The 20,372-nt window shown below is 43.9% G+C and overlaps 1 protein-coding gene across 8 annotated transcripts in view; it reads left to right on the forward strand.

Moving 5' to 3' along the window:
- The window catches only part of SLC67A1 (solute carrier family 67 member 1), a 165,841-nt gene that overhangs the window by 95,886 nt on the left and 49,583 nt on the right, over positions 1–20,372 (forward strand). For all 8 annotated transcript variants that reach the window (XM_075065106.1, XM_075065108.1, XM_075065104.1 and 5 more), the window contains 3 exons: positions 1,811–1,926; positions 4,888–4,995; positions 11,701–11,801. In XM_075065106.1, the coding sequence (XP_074921207.1) occupies positions 1,811–1,926; positions 4,888–4,995; positions 11,701–11,801 (325 nt within the window). The remainder of the gene's footprint in view (positions 1–1,810; positions 1,927–4,887; positions 4,996–11,700; positions 11,802–20,372) is intronic.

Raw genomic sequence — 20,372 nt, forward strand, 5'->3', positions numbered from 1 at the left:
TACATCTTGTGGTTGGGTTAGAGCATATATTTTAGAAAGACATCCAATTTTGACTTAGGGTATGTCTACACTACCTGCTGGATGGATAAGTAAAAATGGAAAATTTTTATGATCCTTTCAGAAGCTGACCCTATAATTTAGGCGTCAGCAAACTTGGCTTCCGGGCCATCAAGACAAGCCACTGGCGGGCCGAGATGGTTTGTTTACATCGAGCGTCCACAGGCACGGAGGTAAACAAAGTGTCCCAGCGCACCAGCTGCTTACCCTGACGGGCCAGGACAGCAACTGGTGGGGACATATCTTGGGGGGGAGAAGCTAGAGGTCAGGGGTGTAACCCTTGTGACCACCCCCTACATGACCCTATCCCTAGCCCAGGACCCCCACACACTCCCCATCCCATCCCTTCCAACCTTATCTGGGAAGGGCCAGGGAAGGATGTCTCTGGCCTGGCTGGAGCTGCTCCAGCAGGTTGGGCAGCGTGGCTGCAGCCTGCTCCACTGGGTCAGACTGGGCAGCGTGGCCGCAGCATGTTCCAGCAGGCTGGACTTGTCCTGGCGGGCCAGGCGGCATGGCCACAGCTTGCTCTGGGGGCAGGGCTGAGTGGAACAGCTGCAGCCTGCCAGCCCTGGAGCTGCAGCTGCTTCGGAGGCTGGGGGGAGAGCAGCATGTCCAGAAGCGGAGAGACTTTGGCCCTGCCTCTTCCCTTCTGGCTCTGCTGGCAGTGCTGCCTCTCCTTGCCCCCTCTGTTGAAGGGGAGGGGCTGTGTCCCACATCTCCCTCTTTCTACCCATTCATAAGCTGACCCCCTTCTCTGATGCTTCACTTTTTTACTAAAAAAATCCAGCTTCTGAACAAGTATATACAGTAAGTGTTTTAGGGGAAAATGTCAGAGTGGCCTTCAGCAAGAGTTGGTGGCCACACTCTGAGGGCACCAAAACATTTGTTGTGAGAACCGATGGGGGGCAGTCCCTGATCTGTTAACAACATCCCACATCCCAGCAATATACAGGCAGATTCAAAATAACAATAACTTGTGTCATTGGTGGTTGGATGGAAAATAGTTTTGCTTTATTTCACTCACTGGAAGCCTTTTGGTTGTGAGCATCTTAAGAGATGAGAGGGTACCAATCAAAGGTGCTAGTCTATACCTGTTTCTGGTCTGTGAGTGACAAAGTAGTTACCCTAAGATAAAAGAGTGTTTTGGTTTTTTTTAAATTATGTTTGTCATCTTACATGGACCCTATCTAGTGGTTTTGCATATCTAGTGTCTAAGCTTCTGTGTATTCATTGGACTAGATTCTGCCACTATTACTCTTACTCAGTAGGATCTTCCTCCTGGATGCTTCCCAATGAAATCAGGTGGGATCCTTCCAGAATAAGGCACTAATCACTGTTAATACTGTTAATAAAAGTGACAGAATTTGGCCCACTGTGGGATTGGGTTGATTATAATTAACAATTCAGTTGTTCCATTGGAGAATCTCTAAGCAGCTTCGCTAAGAAAGCAATTTTTTCTGAGCTTTACAAATTAAAAAAACACTGTGTTAATGCCTGTTATTAATACATTACTGTAACATGGCTTGCAGTAAAATCCATCTTTGAAGGAATTACATGGTCAGATCATGAGCACTCATATAAGGCCTCAATCTCGAAAACACTTAATCATATGCATACCCTTACTCATCATGACTTCATTGGGACTATTCCTATTATTCATATGAGTAAAGTTAGGCACATGCTTAAGTGTTTGTAAATCACAATGTAATTCAGTCCATTGTATGTATATCTTAATTGCTCTTTCTGTTCACAGCATGTACTTTCCGTCGTATCTTGCGGTAGTGGCAAGTCTCATAAATGCAATGATAGTAATGACGTGTATCCCTGCTCACACCAAACCAAAGTCAGAAGGACAAGCTACACAGCAGCGTGAGTGTTTACCCTTTCTGGCAACTTTTCATTGCTGTAGGAATGTAGCTGGGCAGTTTTAAATGCTGAGTGCTGATCCCTCATCCTCATCTGAGAAGACGTTGCCCAAGGTGCCAAGCATGTATCAAATGAGAAGGGTTTTTTGCAATGTTGATGATGAAACCATCTAACTGGTGTTCACTTGGGACCCATTCACTACATGAACTCAGAGGCCTAAGCTTGTTCCATTATCATCTGCTGTGCAACTTGGCTGCTTGATTTCTCCCTCATAGTCCAGCCAGGGCACCCACTTTCAGAATCCTGACTCCTTAGTTGTCACCCTCTGCTTGGGCGGAGACCCATGTCTCTCCCTCCCTCCTGACCAGGGTTTTTCCAAGCTGCACTGTTCTCTGACTATTCCCCAGCACGCAGGCTCCCTAAGCGGTCTGCTCTGCTTTCTCTTCAGAAGCTATAAACTGTGTAATTGCCCACAGTCACGAGGGCACTAAGTAAGCACATTTATTCTTAAAATAACAACGCTCTACACGCATACTAATAAGCTTACCAGAGTTCACCCCAACAAGGACTCTGGTAGGAGTCAGTCCCTCAAACCCAACACTGGTTTTCCTGTAGTTACAAGGGCAGAACAAGAACCCTCATGAATCTGGTTCGCTCCTTTGTACAGTTTGGGTCTGTATCCCTGGGACTCTGGAAACAGGTAATCAGCAAACAATGGATTTCTCCTCAGGATGTAACTTCGAAAGGTTGGGTCCAGTTGTGGTAATTTGCATTCCCCTCCTCCCAAGTATTTCCTAAGAAACCCACTTGACTGAAAGTTCATTCTTATCTGGCAGATGGATTTAAAGCAGGGGTGGGCAAAGTATGGCCCGCAGGCCACATCTGGCCCTCCAGTTGATTTAATCCAGCCCTCGAGCTTCTGCTGGGGAGCAGGGTCTGGGGCTTCCCTGCTCCCATGCTCCAGCCAGGGGTTGGGGACCACTCTGCACGCGCATGCTGCAGTTCCTGGAAGCAAGGGCATTTCCACTCTCCAGCTCCTATGCGTAGGGGCAGCCAGAGGGCTCCGTACGTTGCCCCTGCCCCAGGCACCACCCCTGTAGCTCCCATTGGCTGGGAACTGTGGCCAATGGGAGCTGCAGGGGCAGTGCACAGAGCCGCCTGTTTGTGCATCCATGTAGGAGCTGGAGTGGGGACATGCCACTATTTCCAGGAGCTGCTTGAGGTAAGTGCCTCCTGGAGCCTGCACCCCTGGCCCCCTCTTGCACCTCAAGCCCCTTGATCCCAACCTGGAGCACTCTCCTGCACCCCAGAGCCTGCACCCCCAGCCAGAGCCCTCACCCCCCCGTGCCCCAATCTCCTGCCCCAGCCCAGAGCCCCCTCCCAGACTCTCAACCTGTCAGTCCCAGCCTGGAGCACCCTCCTACACCCTAAACACCTCATCCCCAGCCCCAACCCAGAGCCCTCACCACCAGCTGGAGCCCTCAGTTCCCCTCCCACACCCCAACCCCCTGTCCCAGCCCAGAGCTCCCTTCTGCACCCTGAACTCCTCATTTCTGGCTGCACCCCAGAGCCTGCATCCCCAACCAGAGTCCTCACCCCCTCCTTCACTCCAGCCCCAATTTTTCGAGCATTCATGGCCCGCCATACAATTTCCATACCCAGATGTGGCCCTCAGGCCAAAAAGTTTACTCACCCCATTTTAAAGAGTCCTTTGACACTCATAACACTTCTTGGGTTTACAGTACTCATGTTCCCCCCTAGTGATATGGCATACAATCCCACAATTATACATAAACATTTGCACTTGTGACTGCAATGAACTTCTAAGATACTTAAATATAATTTAATAAGGTTTAACTTAATTCAGCAAGGTTTGTCCAGGAAATCGCCATAGCTGTAACCCAGAAGTGCTCAATTCTCCACTGACTCAATTCACTCAGCCTCCACTACCCCATTAAACTTAAAGTTTTCTCTACTTAATGCCCAGTCCTATACATTCACTAGTCTGCTGTGCCAAATCACAGAAACTCTCAACAGAGGATTTTTTTGAAACCCACTAATGCAAAAACAATAATTTCAACCATATGGATTACATTCCAGTAAACTCTTCAGATAACACAAAGGCCACAAAACCAAGAAAATTTACAGCTCAGCCTGAAGCTCCATCCTGAGCACCAATTCCCTGTTGTACATAGGTGGCTTGAGCAAGGGGATTATTGTGCTTAAAAAGCCCCATGTGCAAGACATTCACATTCGAAACTCCCCTTGACTGGAATGGGAGTTCTGTGCATGTTGGATCAAGTGGACAGCATCTTGGCCAATATTGTCAAGAGTGGAGTTTCAGCTGCTGTAAATCAGTGACTTTGATGGCTTAAGGCTGATATATACAAGCTGAAGATCTGACCTGGGTTATCTTTTCTTTAAAGGTGTCAGATCTTGTAATTTATTTCTGTGTGGGATTTTATGGTGCACCGTCTTTCAGACTTTGGTTCTATGTGCAATCTTCACACGCATTTTCCAAGTTGTATCAGTTGTGATACAACTTGGAAAATCTATGTGAAGCTAAAATAAAAAAAAGATTTGGGACGGGTGAGAAGGTGGAAATGTCATGAGAACATCCTACTGTGTGACCAATTATAAGGACTGGAGGGAATGCTAAAAGGGAAAGAGCTATAGGTTTTTTAATCATATGCAGCATTATCCTTTCCCATCAGCTCTGCCTGTCTCCGACCCACACTGCAGATGTCTATTGGATAGTCTGCTTTTGTTCTACACACCAACATGCCCCTGATGCTAGTGGGGTTCCGTGCACATAGAACCAAACCCAAACAGGCAATGGAGAACCATGATGCAGAGATGAAGGAAGAAATTTTCTCTGTGGAGAGTTGACTGTGAGTGTAATAAGATAATGTATCGTTTCTTGTTTGCTGCTTCTAGTCTTTATTCTGTCCGTCATTTTCACAGGCACATCACAGTCCAGTGTGTTTAGTCTCAAAGAAATCCTACGCCTGCTGAAGCTTCCAGGAGTAAAGGAAGTGTTCTTAATCAAGGTCCTTTCCGGACTCCCTACAGGTAATTCTCTGGGATCATCGTAGTATTTAAAATAACAAGTATAAATCCAGTAGATTTGCTTTTCATGTGTATCTGAAAGCCCTTTATGTTTGGTCATTGGTGAAAGAGAAAGGAATCAGGACTATTTTTTTTTTCTGCTGGAGCTATTCCATATTCAGCGTTGCATATTCCAACACAGGCCACTCACCGTTATATAGGGTCCAAATCTGAGGTTGAATTTATAATGAATTTCCTGCCATGGGTTTTCTGTGTGACCTTGGGCAAATCATGTATTATCTCTACCTCAGTTCCCCAGCTGTAAAATGGGAATAAGGAAACTTTATCTCTCCCATCCTTTGTTTGTCTTCTCTATTTAGTCTGTAAGTTCTTCAGCTCAGAGACTGGACTCGACTGTTTGTGCAGCACTAGCAAAATGGGACTTTGATCTCAGTTGGGGCCTCTAGACATTGCTGCAATACAAATAAAGTAATAAGAAAATAATGATACATTGAGAAGAGAGATTGCTGGACCAGCAGCATTCATTCATGACTGGCTGCATTCATTTATATATACATATAGGGGAGCTGACAGCTTTTATGACTTCCCCTACTATGCAACTGTTTTCAGAGTGGTAGCCATGTTCGTCTGTTTCAGCAAAAACAATGAGGAATCCTTGTGGCACCTTAGAGACTAGCAAATTTATTTGGGCATAAGCTTTCATGGGCTAAAACTCACTTCATCAGATGCCTGGAGTGGAAAATACAGTAGGCAGGTATATATACGCAGTACATGAAAAGATGGGAATTGCCTTACCGGCTGGGGGGTTAGTGCCAATGAGACAATTCAATTAAAATGGAAGTGGGCTATTCTCAATGATAGAATACTAAGGGAGGAAAAATCACTTTTGTAGTGGTAATGAGGCCAATGTAATCAGGGTGACTCATTTCAAACAGTTGGCAAGAAGGTGTGAGTAACAGTAGGGGGGAAATTAGTTTTTGTAGTGACCCATCCACTCCCAGTCTTTATTCAGGCCTAACTTGATGGTGTCCAGTTTGCAAATTAATTCCAGCTCTGCAGTTTCTCATTGGAGTCTGTTTTTTGAAGTTTTTTTGTTGAAGAATTGCCACTTCTAAGTCTGTTATTGTGTCCAGGAAGATTGAAATGTTCTCCGACTGGTTTATGAATGTTATAATTCTTGACATCTGATTTGTGTCCATTTATTCTTTTGCCTAGAGACTGTCCGGTTTGGCTAACGTACATGGCAGAGGGGCATTGCTGGCACATGATGGCGTATATCGCATTGGTAGATGTGCAGGTGAACGAGCCCCTGATGGGGTGGCTGATGTGATCAGGTCCTATGACGGTGTCCCTTGAATAGATATGCAGACAGAGTTGGCAACGGGGTTTGTTGCAGGGATAGGGTTAGTGTCTTTGTTGTGTGGTGTGTAGTTGTTGATAAGTATTTGCTGCAGGTTGGGAGGTGTCTGTAAGCAAGAACTGGCCAGTCTCCCAAGGTCTATGAGAGTGAGGGATCATCCTTCAGGAAAGGTTGTAGATCCTTGATGATGCGCTGGAGAGGTTTTAGTTGGCGGCTGTAAGTGACACAGCTAGTGACGTTCTGTTACTTCATTTGTTGGGCCTGTCCTGTAGTAGGTGACTTCCGGGTACCTTTCTGGCTCTGTCAATCTGTTTTTTCACTTCAGCAGGTGGTTGTAAGAATGCTTGATAGAGATCCTGTAGGTGTTTGTCTCTGTCTGAGGGATTAGAGTAAATGCGGTTGTATCTTAGAGCTTGGCTGTAGACAATGGATTATGTGGTATGGTCTGGATGAAAGCTGGAGGTCAGTAGGTTTCCGGTATAGGATGGTGTTTATGTGATCATTGCTTATTAGCACTGTAGTGTCTAGGAAATGGATCTCTTGTATGGACTGTTCCAGGCTGAGGTTGATGGCAGGGTGGAAATTGTTGAAATCCTGGTGGAATTCCTCAAGGGCTTCTTTCCCATGGGTCTAGATGATGATGATGTCATCAATGTAGCGCAAGTAGAGTAGCGGCGTTAGAGGACGAGAGCTGAGGAAGCGTTGTTCTAAGTCAGCCATAAAAATGTTGGGATACTGTAGGGCCATGTGAGTACCCATAGCAGTGCCGCTGACTTGAAGGTATACTTTGTTCCCAAATGTGAAAGAGTTGTGGGTGAGGACAAAGTCACAAAGTTCAGCCACCAGGTTTGCCATGACATTATCAAGGATACCGTTCCTGATGGCTTGTAGTCCATCTTTGTTTCAAATGTAGGTGTAGAGGGCTTCTACATCCATAGTGCCTAGGATGATGTTTTCTGGAAGATCACCGATGGATTGTAGTTTCCTCAGGAAGTCAGTGGTGTCTCAAAGATAGCTGGGAGTGCTGGTAGCATAGGGCCTGAGAAGAGAGTCTACATAGCCAGACAATCCTGCTGTCACGGAGCCAATGCCTGAGATGATGGGGTGTCCAGGATTCCCAGGTTTATGGATCTTGGGTAGCAGATAGAATATCCCTGGACCTCTAGTGGTGTGTCTGTGTAGATTGTTCCTGTGCTGCTTCAGGGAGTTTCCTGTGATGATGGTGTTGTTTCTTTTGGTAACTCTGAGTGGGATCAGAGGGTAATGGCCTGTAGAGTGTGGTGTCAGAGAGTTGCCTAGCAGCCTTTTGTTCATATTCCGACCTATTCACGATGATAACAGAACCTCCTTTGTAAGCCTTTTTTATTATGATGTCAGAGTTGTTTCTGAAGCTGTGGATGGCGTTGTGTTCTGTTCAGCTGTGCTGCTTATTAATGAATATTCCCCCTCCTCACTGAATGGTACAACCCTTTCTCCTCCCATACGTTGTGTCAGGAAGCTGCTGGCCTTCTGCTGCATGTCCAAAGAATCTGCTCATCTTACTATTTGCAACATAAGGAGAGGGGCAGAATCTAATGCAGTGATCACAATCTTTTGTAGGGGACAAGGCCTTGAACCAAGGAAGGGATGAACTCAGTAATCTGGTGTGCCTTTTTCACTTGGAGACTCTTGAGGGTTATTTTTGCTAATTGTGCAAATGGTCAGTACCATCCCTCTGGACCATGCAATTTCAAGGATTCACTTTTGTGTGCTTAAGGATACTGGGAAAGTACCAATTTATGTATACAGGAACTGTGTTAGGTGGACGTGTGCACAACTTTTCCAAATTCTCAAAAAAGGAGGAGGCCCTTTTAAAAATGATTCTTGACGTCTAAATAACATTAAACTTAACTTGCATATCAAAGCAGATTTACTAGGAGTGGCTAAAGGAGAGAGATGGCATTTCAGCCTGTCTGGGCTTGATAAAATGTTTTTACTGTTCCATGGAAAATGGCCTGACAATATAAGAAACAAGACTCACTGTCTTCTATAGGAATCTGTGAAGGATTTCTAAATAAGGGAGTTCTGCATTTCTCTTTTTGCATGCACTTGGCATTGACTGTGCAACCTAACACCGCTGTCCAAAGAAAACCCGCTGGAGAAAAGAACAGTATGCAAGTAAGGCCAAAGAAAAAATGCAATTCCCTTAGCTCTTTCAAAAATGTTACTTGCCTTGAACTACACTCGTGTAATGGAAAATTCATAGAATTAGTGTGTTTTACAAAACAGACAGGACTGTAAAGCGATAGTTTTAAGGTGGTTCCTAATTTCAAGGTGTTGGCTCATGGTATTATTTTTAACTTTTAAAATGTCACTGTGTAATTCTGAGGCTATGTCTTCTGTGCATTCCGCAACATAAGGCCTCATATGCACCGCATGTAGCAACTTTCTTCCAAAAGAATCCCAAGATGCACTTTATATCTCGGTATTAGTAACCCACTGCTGAAATGCATCATCCTACGGGGTGGAACATGGCAGCCATTCTGCACAAGCAGCAATGTACCATATTTACAGGGGAAAACAAATAATAACAATGCAATTCAAAAACTAAAGGGGAACTGTTAGGCAGGCAAAATGTAATTAATTCAGATGGGATTTGGACAGGACACAGTGGCTAATACTCTAACACTAAAAAAAAAACAAAAACATCATGGGAGCGTTTAACAATCCTGAGTGGCTAGGGTCTCATCTTGCGCTTCATCGGAAAGACTGTCCCTCCAGAAGCACGGTGCCACACTGGGAAAGCAGCTGGTTGAGACGGAAGAGCTCCGTCTATTAAATCTCTAGCAACACCTGACTTCACTTTTCAGGTCTCTCATCAAGCTATTGACCTGGTGATTACAGCCTGAGGTGATTTGGCTGTTGTCCACTTATTTACACCTCACTGCTTGAGGCTAAACTCTCATCTACCTTCATCTCACTACTGCAACCATATAATTATATTAGGTAATTCATCTAAATTACAGACCTTTTATTTACATTGTAAACAAGTTTGTAATGTATATAGAGGCAAGTTGGCAGTGGTTACTCACTAAAATTAACTTATGTGGGATAATAAGTACCTTCCTAAGTGAGGTACATTTAAGGCAGGGTGGTGATGGACAGATGGGCTGATATAGTTTGGGTACCTCTAATAGTGGAAATATCTGCCACGAACAAGGTGGGGTATTTTACTACATGACAGTGCTTCATTCTCAACTTAAGCGGGGCGAGGGGGAAATGGGGGAAAATACCATTGAAAATTTAGCTGTAGCATTATGTAAGAGTCCAAATCACCTTTCCAAAATGGACTTATGAACTTAGGCCAAGATTTTAAAAAGTGACTACTGATTTTTGGTGCTTCCATTTTTGGGTACCCAACCTGAGACCCCTTACAAGGGCCTGATTTTCAGATGGTGAATACTCAGCACTTGCTGAAGTTCAGGCCCTTTTAAGGTGTGTGAAATTAGGAACCCCAAAATTGAGACACCCCAAACCACATGTCACATGCTTAAATCTCACAGAAAGCCAATGGGACTTAGTTTCCTAAGTGCCCAAATCACATTTGAAAATGGAACTTAGGAACCTAAGTCACTTAGCCCGTTTTTGAAATGTTACCCCCCATTTCCCAGTTTCTATTGAGTCTCCCAAGCCATGTATACACTTTCTGCTGTGCAAGGCTCATCACTTGTTCTTCTTGGACCAGATTTTCAAAAGAGGTCACAGGCAAATTTTCAAGGGCTCAGTAGCCACAGTTTGGTCCAGATTTTCAAAGCAGTTCAGCTCCCATTTAGGCACCTACATTAAGGTCAGTTTTTTAAGTTTTAAAAAATGTCTTCTGGAAGTCTGGCCCTGACTGAGTGCTCAACTCCTCTGAAAATTCTGGCCAAGTGAACATATGCTAGCCAATAGCTGTTAAATACATTGCCTAGCTCAGGGACTGGCAACCTTTCAGAAGTGGTGTGATGAGTCTTCATTTATTCACTCTAATTTAAGGTTTCGCTTGCCGGTCCTACATTTTAACATTTTTAGAAGGTCTCTTTCTATAAATCTATAAAATAGAACTAAACTATTGTTGTATGTAAAGTAAGTAATTAAAATGCATAGCCCCCGCCACCCCCCGGACCAGTGGCCAGGACCCGGGCAGTTCGAGTGCCACTGAAAATCAGCTCACATGCCACTTGTGCCAAAGGTTGCCTACCCCTGGTCTAGCTTTACATCGCAAGCAGTTAAGGTAGACAGTGGATGGAACTCCAGCAGCCATCTTAGTTTTGTTGGTCAGCCAAGACAGAGCACTGGAAAAGTTATGAATTGATGTGGTCAAAAGATGTTCATTTGGAGTGAATTGGTGTACTGTAGTTCCACTGATTTACACTCACTGAGGAACTACTCTAATACGTGTGACAGTATGCTCTGTACAAAATAGCCTTTAGTAAACATCTCGTATTTGTGGACTTCCATTGAAAAATATATTTCCCTGTCTGAATGCCTCTAAAGCTACAAGTGAAAATAATCTAGTTGTATGCTTGTAACAGGTGGACAAAGTGAACCCCTGTGAGTGTACAGCATTATAGACCGATAATTATAATTCTTCTTAGCATCACAGGAAATGTGGGCAAAATCCTTCTGCTGTAGCTGAGTTAGTGAGTTGTTTGCCAGCAAACTGTCATCCTCAGACATCCTTTGCTGTACTTTTATTTTGTGGCAAATATCTACTTATTATATACTGATCTGTAGATGTGTGTGTGTAAAATACAGTAATTGAAAAGCAGGTCCACTGTGAGCTGAGGCCGCCCATGCTTCCTTGACTGCCTCTCTGTGCTGACAACATTAGAGATGCATGAGAGACAGAAACTCCACGTGCCAATGAAGTCATTCACCCTGTGCACAGTGAAACCACTGTATTTAAACTCCTGTCCCTAGGCTGTTTCTGAGACTCCAAATCCAATGGTGAAAATCTGAAGTTAAGCAAAAGGAATGAGGAATTATCCCCGGGTTATAATCTTGTCTGAACAAAAAAAATTTTTTCTTGTGCTATCCTAAAGGTTAGCATGTCTGGCCTAATAAAACCATGTGAACGGCTTCCACTAATCAGCACGATTGTATCTAACTTCCTCTAAGTCACATTTTTAAAGGTAATAGTTGAAATGGTTAAAGATTTTTTTAAAAACCCAAAGTATTTTTGTCTGCTTGTCTGCATTCAACGTTATTGCAGAGCAACTCTACTGTCTTTACATCAGTGGTGATTAAACAGGGTGTGGCCCTTTACTTGCAGTGTAAATATATTCCAATACCCATTAAAAGTATTTTCTTTTTAATACACTCTGTAGGTTTGTTCCTGATTATGTTTTCCATCATCTCTATAAATTTCTTTGGGCTGGAGGCAGCACAGACTGGATATCTGATGTCATATTTCGGTGTCCTTCAAATGGTAAGTGGACATGACAATATAATCAGACCTGCTGTATCTATCATGTGGCAACCAAGTGCTCTCAGGAGAAGAGCACTTGGCTGCCACATTTTAGCTAGATTCAATTAGTGCATATGGGCAGGTCTACGCTATCACTTATGTTAACTGAATGTATGTTGCTCGGGGTGTGGAAAAGATACCCCTGGGCCACACCAGTTCAGTGACCTAAGTGCTGTCCACACTTACTCTATGTTGGCGGGAGATGCTTTCCTGCCAACACAGCATCCACCTCTAGTGGAGTAACGATGCTAATGGGAGAGTGCTCTCCCGTTGGCATAGAGCGCCATCAGTGCAGCTGCGCCAATATAGCGCTTCTAGTGTAGACTAGCCCTGAGACACACAACCCATAGCAGTCAAGACTTTGCCAAGACCTGCAAAAGCTCCAGGCAACTGATCCACCAGGTGAGCTGAAGAAAGTCCCACCTGCTTCCTAGCTAGTATCTAATCATGCACTTAATCACTCTTTCTGCTGCAGTAAACTAGGATTGCTTCAGGCAGAGAATTATCATTAAAACCATTTGGGTAATACTTGTGAAATGTAATCCTTGGCTGTGGATTGCACTGACTAGATTATTTGTCTGGAACCTAGAAAATAATTATAAATAAGCATTTCTTCCACACTTTCTGATAGTAGTCGAGAATGGAGTGTCTCTGGAAAACGTTCTTTCTCTTGATGACTTTTGTCATTGAGTTTTAGGCCATGGATGCAGCCCAGTGTTGAACTAACATGTTGTCCTAGCCTGCACAGCAAAAGTGTGGCTCTTGCTCTAAACTCAATGGACCACATCCTTAGCTGGTATAAATTGGCACAGCTCCATTTACTTCAGCTGAGCTCTATCAGCTTATGCCAGTGGATGATCTGACCTAGTATTTTTATAGAGGCCTTGAATACTGAGAAAAGAATCCTATCCACTCTGTGGAAATGAGCACGACTGACTAATGCATTACAAAAACTGTAATGAGGAAGAAATTGTCAATGGAATACAGCCAGTACGAGAGGAGAGTGAGGAAGCGGGAAGATTCAGCCATGCTAGTTGGTAAAGAAGACAAAATCAGAAGGTACTGTACTGTACCAAAGTTTTTTCAGAAGAGAGGAAGAGACTTAAGCAACTGCAGAAATATCAACAGTTGGTTTATAGGTAAAAATGAGAGTTAAGTTCTACCCTAAATTATTGTCTTGGGTTTAAAGCATTGAACTGGGGCTTAGGAAATCAGAGCTCATATCCTGGCTCTGCCACAGAGTTTGTGGGTGACTTTGGACAAGTCACTTAATTGATCTGTGCCTCAATTTCCTTATCTGTAAAATGGTGATAGTGTAAAATAGCAATGACAGTTATTTTGTCTATTTAGATTGCAAGCCCTTTGGCAAGGAGGACTGTCTATCACTGTGTGTCTATATGGTGCTTAAGATAATTGGACTTCAGTCTTGGTTGGGGTCTTTAGGTGCCACCGTATTTCTAATACTGATAACAATTGGATTTCTATGCTAACCAAGGATCTGGTCCTGCAAACAATTACTGCTGGCAATAGTGCTTAATAATCAGGCATAGTCCCACCAAAGCCAATAAGACCATGTCTATTAGTAAACTCTATACCTGCTAAGTGTTTGCAGATGTTAATTTTTTAACAGAAATTATGTTTAATTAGCCTTTTTGGTAATTCTTTTTCCATCCATGAAATGGAACTATGCTGCGTCACTGAATGTATCCTTGAATGCATCATTCCGCACATCACAGATACCATGGGTTTTGTGGACTGCAGTGAGACTTCAGTTTTTTGTGATAGCCCATTGTGGAATATTGGCATTGAGCCAAAAGCACCAAGAAAATTCTTTAGGGAAGCAAGCAGATAATGTTAAAACTGGTTCCTGTGCTTTCCCAACCCCACCCCTCCACCAGCCTGATTAGTAAGAGAATCCTGTTCATAAATCTAGGAACAATTCACATTTGATTTTCTTATTTTGTAGCTCACTTTTACAAGTTGTAGGTAAGCAGAATCAAATCGTCAGCTGATGTAAATCTGTGTAGCTCTACCACCTGAGAATCTGGCTTAAAATATGCTGATACTTAGCAAGAATTGTGCTTTCTGTTCAGATCAGGTCTTTAAATAAAACAGTCCAAAGGCATCTGATGTAGACAGTGGCCGTAATGGAGTTGATTTTTTAATTACTTTCTACTGAGTTTATTGCAGGTCTACTAAGTCTGTCCAGCAGAGTCCTTTTGTTTGTGTACCTACACCTTTCTTTAGATTGGCATTTCAGATATATTTGTTTCTGTGGTATAATGTTGGTTGATACTGATATGCATGTGATTAAGGTGCAAGTGAATTCCACCTCATCTAAATGGATGAATGGACTCCCTACTTCACTGAGAAAATTAAAGCCTTATTCATAACAAATGTGATGTACTTTTCAATGAACCACATCGGTTTGATCCTCAGCTACAGATTAGATTTCTCATTTCCTTATTTTGCTCTCTATAAAATGTCTAACTTGCTTTGAGGAGCTCTGCAGATTAAAGATGATGCAGGAGACTCCCTTTTATACATATGTAGGATCTATAGTCCTGTGCATTGTTCATTTTCAAGGGATAGAGTAGAAAGGTAGATGCTGACATCGCAGAAATGAATGGAGGGGGAATCAAGCAGTGTTTACTTTAAACCTCTCTGTGTATATTCAAAACAAAATGGTTTAGTTATAAGGAAAGCCAAACACACACCCATTGTGTTTCTGAAACAATAAAGCAGCTGGTCTACTGGGAAGAGAACAGCATTTGTTGTTTGCTTGTGTTCTTAGTACACATTCCACACACGCAGGGGCTAGAAAAGGGTTCAGATTTCCGGAAGGGAAGCAAGTGACAGTATGGCCCTTATTCACCCACCCGGTCCCAAAAATACAATCAGATGCAGCATTACCAATTCTTGCAATTTTATCGTGAGTCTCATGATATCTGAGGCCTTTCTTAAAGCCCCAGCTCCTGGAGTCCTGTGATTGCAGGAGAACCTAAGGGTTATGGTTTTTTGGGGTTTTTTTTCCAACTAGTTTCTAGCTTTCCTGGCTGCAGTGAAAAGCTTCAAAACATGATCCCTCATAGCTCAAAATCTGGAAGGCAAATAAAAAGAATTATATAACGTTAAACTCATGGTTTTTAAGCAAATCTCATTACTTTGGAGGTCTGACCCTGGTTTTTGAACGCTTGTGGTTAGCAATACTGATATTTTTCTCCCACACAAAAAAAGATGATTCTGCCCCCCCTCACCCTCCCACAGAGTGTGAAGGTTATTGCCCCTAATCCTTTCAAAAACTGATAGGGTCCTCTTCCTTCTCCTCCCACAACCCCAACGTATTATACTCCAACTGTTTACACTCTTTTTCTTCCTCAAACATTTCTCCCTTTTTTAGCTTGCAGCAAGTGAGAAGAGGAGGCATAAATAATCCCCTGCCCCTGCCCCCGGGCATCACTCATCCAGTTCAAGCACTGGCCTAAAGCATTAGGAAAAGAGATTTAAAAATAGCTTTGTGTCAATCTGGGGGGAGGATATTTGACAGAAAATATTTCTCATGCTGCCTACCTCTAACAGAGCAATGCAGAGCCACTCAGGGTACGTCTGCATTTGAACTGGGCAGTGTGATTCCCAGTTTGCCTAGACAAGCACAAAGCTGACCAACTGGTAGGTAAGACGGCTCACCTCTGTGTAGGCAGATTGTTCAAGCAGTGACAGTGAATGTTACAGTGAATGTTACAGAGCAGTTAGTGAACAGCTGAATGAGAGCCTCCCTGAATACTGTAATGCTGCTTCAAAGAACAGATCCAAAGATCCAAACTGGATTTAGTGCCACTGAATCACAGCATGGCCACGTAGGGTATGCCGACTCTATGTTTCAAAACCTGCCTCAGCAAGTCTCAGAGTCCAGGTCTACAGAGTTGGGCCAGTGGAGTTTGGTCTAATACTCTAAAAACAGCTGTGTAGTCAGCACTCTGAAGTCACAAGTCAGGCTGGAACTTGGGCTCTGAAAACCATCCCCCTCCTCAGTCTTCAGACTCCAAGCCCGTATCTTTGCACAGCAGTTTGTAGAGCTGTAGTGCAAGCCCAAGTGTGTAGACTCAGGCTCTCAGACTCACCGCTGCAGGTTTGAAAACACTGTGTAGACGTACCCATAGGGCCTGGGGCCACATCCAGAGACCCAGGGCCCAGCCCAGGGGAGAACAGAATTCTCCTTCCCAGGTTGTAGAGCAGATGCAGAGCTAGTCCTTGGAGCCCGATGAAGCCCCGTGGCACTCCTGTGGCAGTGGGAACACTGTACTAGCACCGCTTCATCCCTGCCATTTAGTAAACAGATTTAAAGCCTTGATCAGAATCTTGTCATATCTTCAGTTACTCCTTGGTGCACAGGAAGCCTCTGTAGTGCTGAGTTCCCTGCTATGCAAGAGTGGTGAATCCCTTCAACAGCCCTGTGAGTCCAGGCTCCCCCCATACACACACAACTTGTGCGGTATAACTGCAGCCAGGGAGCCTCCCTCACCTGCGATGGTCTGACTCGCTTTGTCCCTTGGTGTCACTCATATTTGTTCTACCAATGAATAAAACTTCAGTGGAGGCCTTACACTGTAAGTTTTAATGCTGCTTGTATCCAGTTGGTGGCATGATTGGCTCTGACCACAGATTGTGTCCTCATGGTCCCACGTGGTTCATACTTGGTTAGTAACCATTGTCCGGCACGCTGCTGTCATCTTGTAATTGCTTTGGCACACTTTTTCTTTTGCCATATAGAAGGGAATTCCCTTCCAACACCATGTGAGCCTGTGTAACCAGTTTGGCTAGACTTCCTTCCTTCCCCTTCTCTCTGTGCTGTAGAATATCGCAGAGTGCATGGGCCCAGCTTGTGCTGGAGCGTGTCCTCTGGGCACTCTCTCCCAGGCAGAGGCACTATAGGATAGCTGTCATGATTTTCCCACAATACGCTGATATAAACTACTTAGGCAAATGCAGTTAGCCCCGGTTGCAAAGCAGAAAGACAGCAGTCTGAACTCAACCTGTTCGTTGTAAATGGGTCAGATGAATGTTACCAGCTGTGTTTGTGTCACATGCCACATGGCTAGGGTCAAAAAGACTCATTCCAGCATTGTCTTCAGTGATACACTATTGTGAGGCCCCCTGATTCTTTTGTCTCATTAAGAAGCCACACTTCCAGCCACATTTTTAAATCCAACTGTCTCGCTAAACAATAGTACCTTAAATCATCTCTAATGTATGGGGCCTCTTTTCTTATTCCATAGCCCAGGGCTCTGGTGCATCTTCATTCCAAGTTTTTCTTTAAAATGTTAACAAAATAGATTTTAAAAAGGCATCTTCTAAAACTTAATGGGTGATCTGCTCCAATCCAGTACTTGCAATCTGATCAAAACAAAACGTCTCGTAGAGCAACACCCATCAGAGAGACCTCTTTGCCAACACCCTCACAGAGACCTCTTCGTCACGAAGCTTGTGTATCATTAATTGGCTCCACAAATAAGTTAAGGTATCAAATTATCTCGTCCTCTTTTCCTTCATGTCTAGCTACAAGAGCCAGAACCTTAGCCCATGTAACTTGATGCTCCACCAGTTGAGGATCTAGCCCAGGAATGTCCTCTCCAGAAAACCTCAGTAATGCGGGGTAGTGGATAGGGCATTGGACAGGAGGAGACCTCAAATTCTGTTCCAAGCAATGCCACTGACCCACATTTTGACCTTGAGCAAGTTGCTTAAATGTTCCATGTTTCAGTTGCCCCACCTTTGAAATGAAGGTAATGATATTTACCTTCTTTTGTGAAGCATGTTGACATCTACAAATAAAGAGAATTATGTGGGCCTGCTCAATCTCCCACTGAAAAAGTCTTTCTATTGGCTTCACTGGGCTTTGGATCATGGTTTCTAACAGCAAGGGTAAGTTGGGTTGTTTCAACCTTTTTTTTTTAATGGCTGCTGAGAACTTATTTTCAGATACATCTGTTCCCAGTTAAGCAAAGGTCACAGTTTAATAGCACGGGATATTGGAAAGTGCAGTGCAGCTGTAAAATAAAGCTAAGTAACGGGGAAAGGGAAGAAAGTTGAGGTCTGGGAAAAGAAAGAGTGAAATAAGATCAGAAAATGAGAAGAGGGTTCTGGAATGCAGTGTCTTAAAGGCAACAAAACAAAGAATTATTTGACTGGGAGATGAAGCAACCACTCAGGAACTGGATATGACCAAAACTGGATATTGCTGAGGTCTGGCAATTAGGTGAAAATAGCGTGGGTAGCTTAATGGAAGAAAGCCAGAGGTCTAGAGTAATATGGAAGTTGTTGTATCATGATGATGTGTAATTACTTATGGTTATGCCAATATAAATCCAAAAGGGAACTTCTGATTGAAGATAATGAAATAAGGTCAAGAGTTTTGCAAGCAGCCACCTCCACTCTACTTAGGGAGTAGGAGATTCCCTAAAACCTACAATATGTTACAGCAGGCACAGAGAGCTGATCGCTGTAGGCTATTCAGTCAAGGGCTTGGAGTGCCTTCAGGAACACACAATCATTCTCAACCAGGACTGTGTAAAATGGTTCTAATTTCAGAGTGGTCTCATCACAGAAAAGATGTGAACAAAACCTCCTTCAAAGTACATTTACTGAGCCCCCATCTACACTAGGTGTGCTTTATACTATACCGGCAAAGTGCTTCTAGTGGGGATGCAGTTTTTGCCAGCATAGCATATTCCAACCCTCTCCCCACCCCACCGAGCAAATTAAGCTTTACTAGTAAAAGCACACTTTTTTGCTGATATAACTACATCTACAGCAGGGGCTTTTGCTGGCACAGCTATGTCTATCATGAGTCATGCCTGACCAAAAGAGCTATGCCAGCACAAGTCTGTAGTGTAGACGTGACTTCTGTGAGAATTTTTACTGGGAGGTGTAACTTTTAGCCCCTTTCTCTTCAGAACGTCATTTTACACTGCACAATTGGTTGAAGCTGGCCTGATAGGCTCTAGTTTTCTATAGAGTTGTAAACATCAGTAAATGGAGAAAGCCTAGGGCAGTGGTTCTCAACCAAGGGTCTGAGGCCCCTTGGGGGGCTGTGAGTAGGTTTCAGGGGGGGCCGCCAAGCAGGGCCAACATTAGACTTGCTGGGGCCCAGGGCAGAAACCAAAGTCCTGCTGCATGGGGTTGAAGCACAGGCTCTGAGCCACGCCACTCGAGGCTGAAGCCGAAGTCTGAGCAATGTAGCTTCGTGGCGACCCCCATGACATGAGGCCCCAGGCAATTGCCCTGCTTGCTACCCCCTAATGCTGTCCCTGGCTTTTATATGCAGAAACCCAGTTACGTTGGTACAGGTGGGCTGTGGAGTTCTTATAGCATGTGGGCGAGGGGCGAAGGGGGGGTCAGAAAGAAAAAGGTTGAGAACCCCTGGTCTAAGGCACAGTGCTGGAAAGCTTGTAGCATAGTATCTTCTGGGAACATTCTGCACGAGGATTAAGCAAATGAAGCACCTAGAGTTGCTGGCAAGTAACTGATATCTAAGCACCAGATGTGATTTTAAAATTAAAGGGGGAAAAAAATTTACACACACAGATAGTCTAGTCCCTTGACTAAATTTATCTCTTCTTGTCAAACAAATTATATCTCCAACTGCCATCTTGTTACTGGATTATTCGAGAGATTGTCTCTGGGAGGAAAGATTTACATTATATATACTCTGTCTGTCCCTCTAGCTTTCTCTTCTGGGCAACAAACAAATGATTAAAGGATTGGGTTTTTAATTTTAGCCAGGTAAGCCTGGGGAAAATCTACCTGATGAAAGACAACAAACACAAAGTTCTTCAGTTTCCCCGGTCTGAAGAATTTAAGCCAACAGAAAAGATGAATGACGCACTGGCGCTTGCAAAATGTAAAATATTCTGTATTCTTTCAGGCAAGATTCTACTGTCAGCAGTTTGGGATTCAGTATATGTATCTTCCCACCACCACCCAGCATCTTTATATGCTTCCCTCAGTCTCACAAACATTAAGTAGCGGGTTCAAATCAAAAGGTGTTTGTGACAGAAAGTTGTGACCAGCTGATAAAATAAAAAAGTAGGCTTTACCTTCCCACATTCTAAGGGCTTTGTACAGGCCCTGAAATTCAAGGGGTGGAAGGCTTTCCAAAGCCACATTTTCCTCTTTTGTTATTGTTGTCCTGTGGCTGCTGATCTGGTTTGTGAATGAGTCGCATGTACATCCAGTGGATGTTCAGTGTTTTATAGATTACTGCTGATCTTCTGTAGAGTGCACATGGATGAAATCTGTGATTGTACAGTTCTCCCCTTGATCTGCTGACAGAACTGGAGCTGTTCTGGAATAAAACACGGTTACTCACCTTTGTAACTGTTGTTCTTCGAGATGTGTTGCTCATATCCATTCCAGTAGGTGTACGTGCCGCGCGTGCACGTTCGTCAGAGAACTTTTACCCTAGCAACTCCAGCGGGCCGGCAGGTCGCCCCCTAGAGTGGCGCCGCCATGGCGGGTGATATATACCCCTGC

The sequence above is a fragment of the Chelonoidis abingdonii genome, chromosome 4, assembly GCF_003597395.2.
Source record: "Chelonoidis abingdonii isolate Lonesome George chromosome 4, CheloAbing_2.0, whole genome shotgun sequence".
Taxonomy (NCBI): domain Eukaryota; kingdom Metazoa; phylum Chordata; order Testudines; family Testudinidae; genus Chelonoidis; species Chelonoidis abingdonii.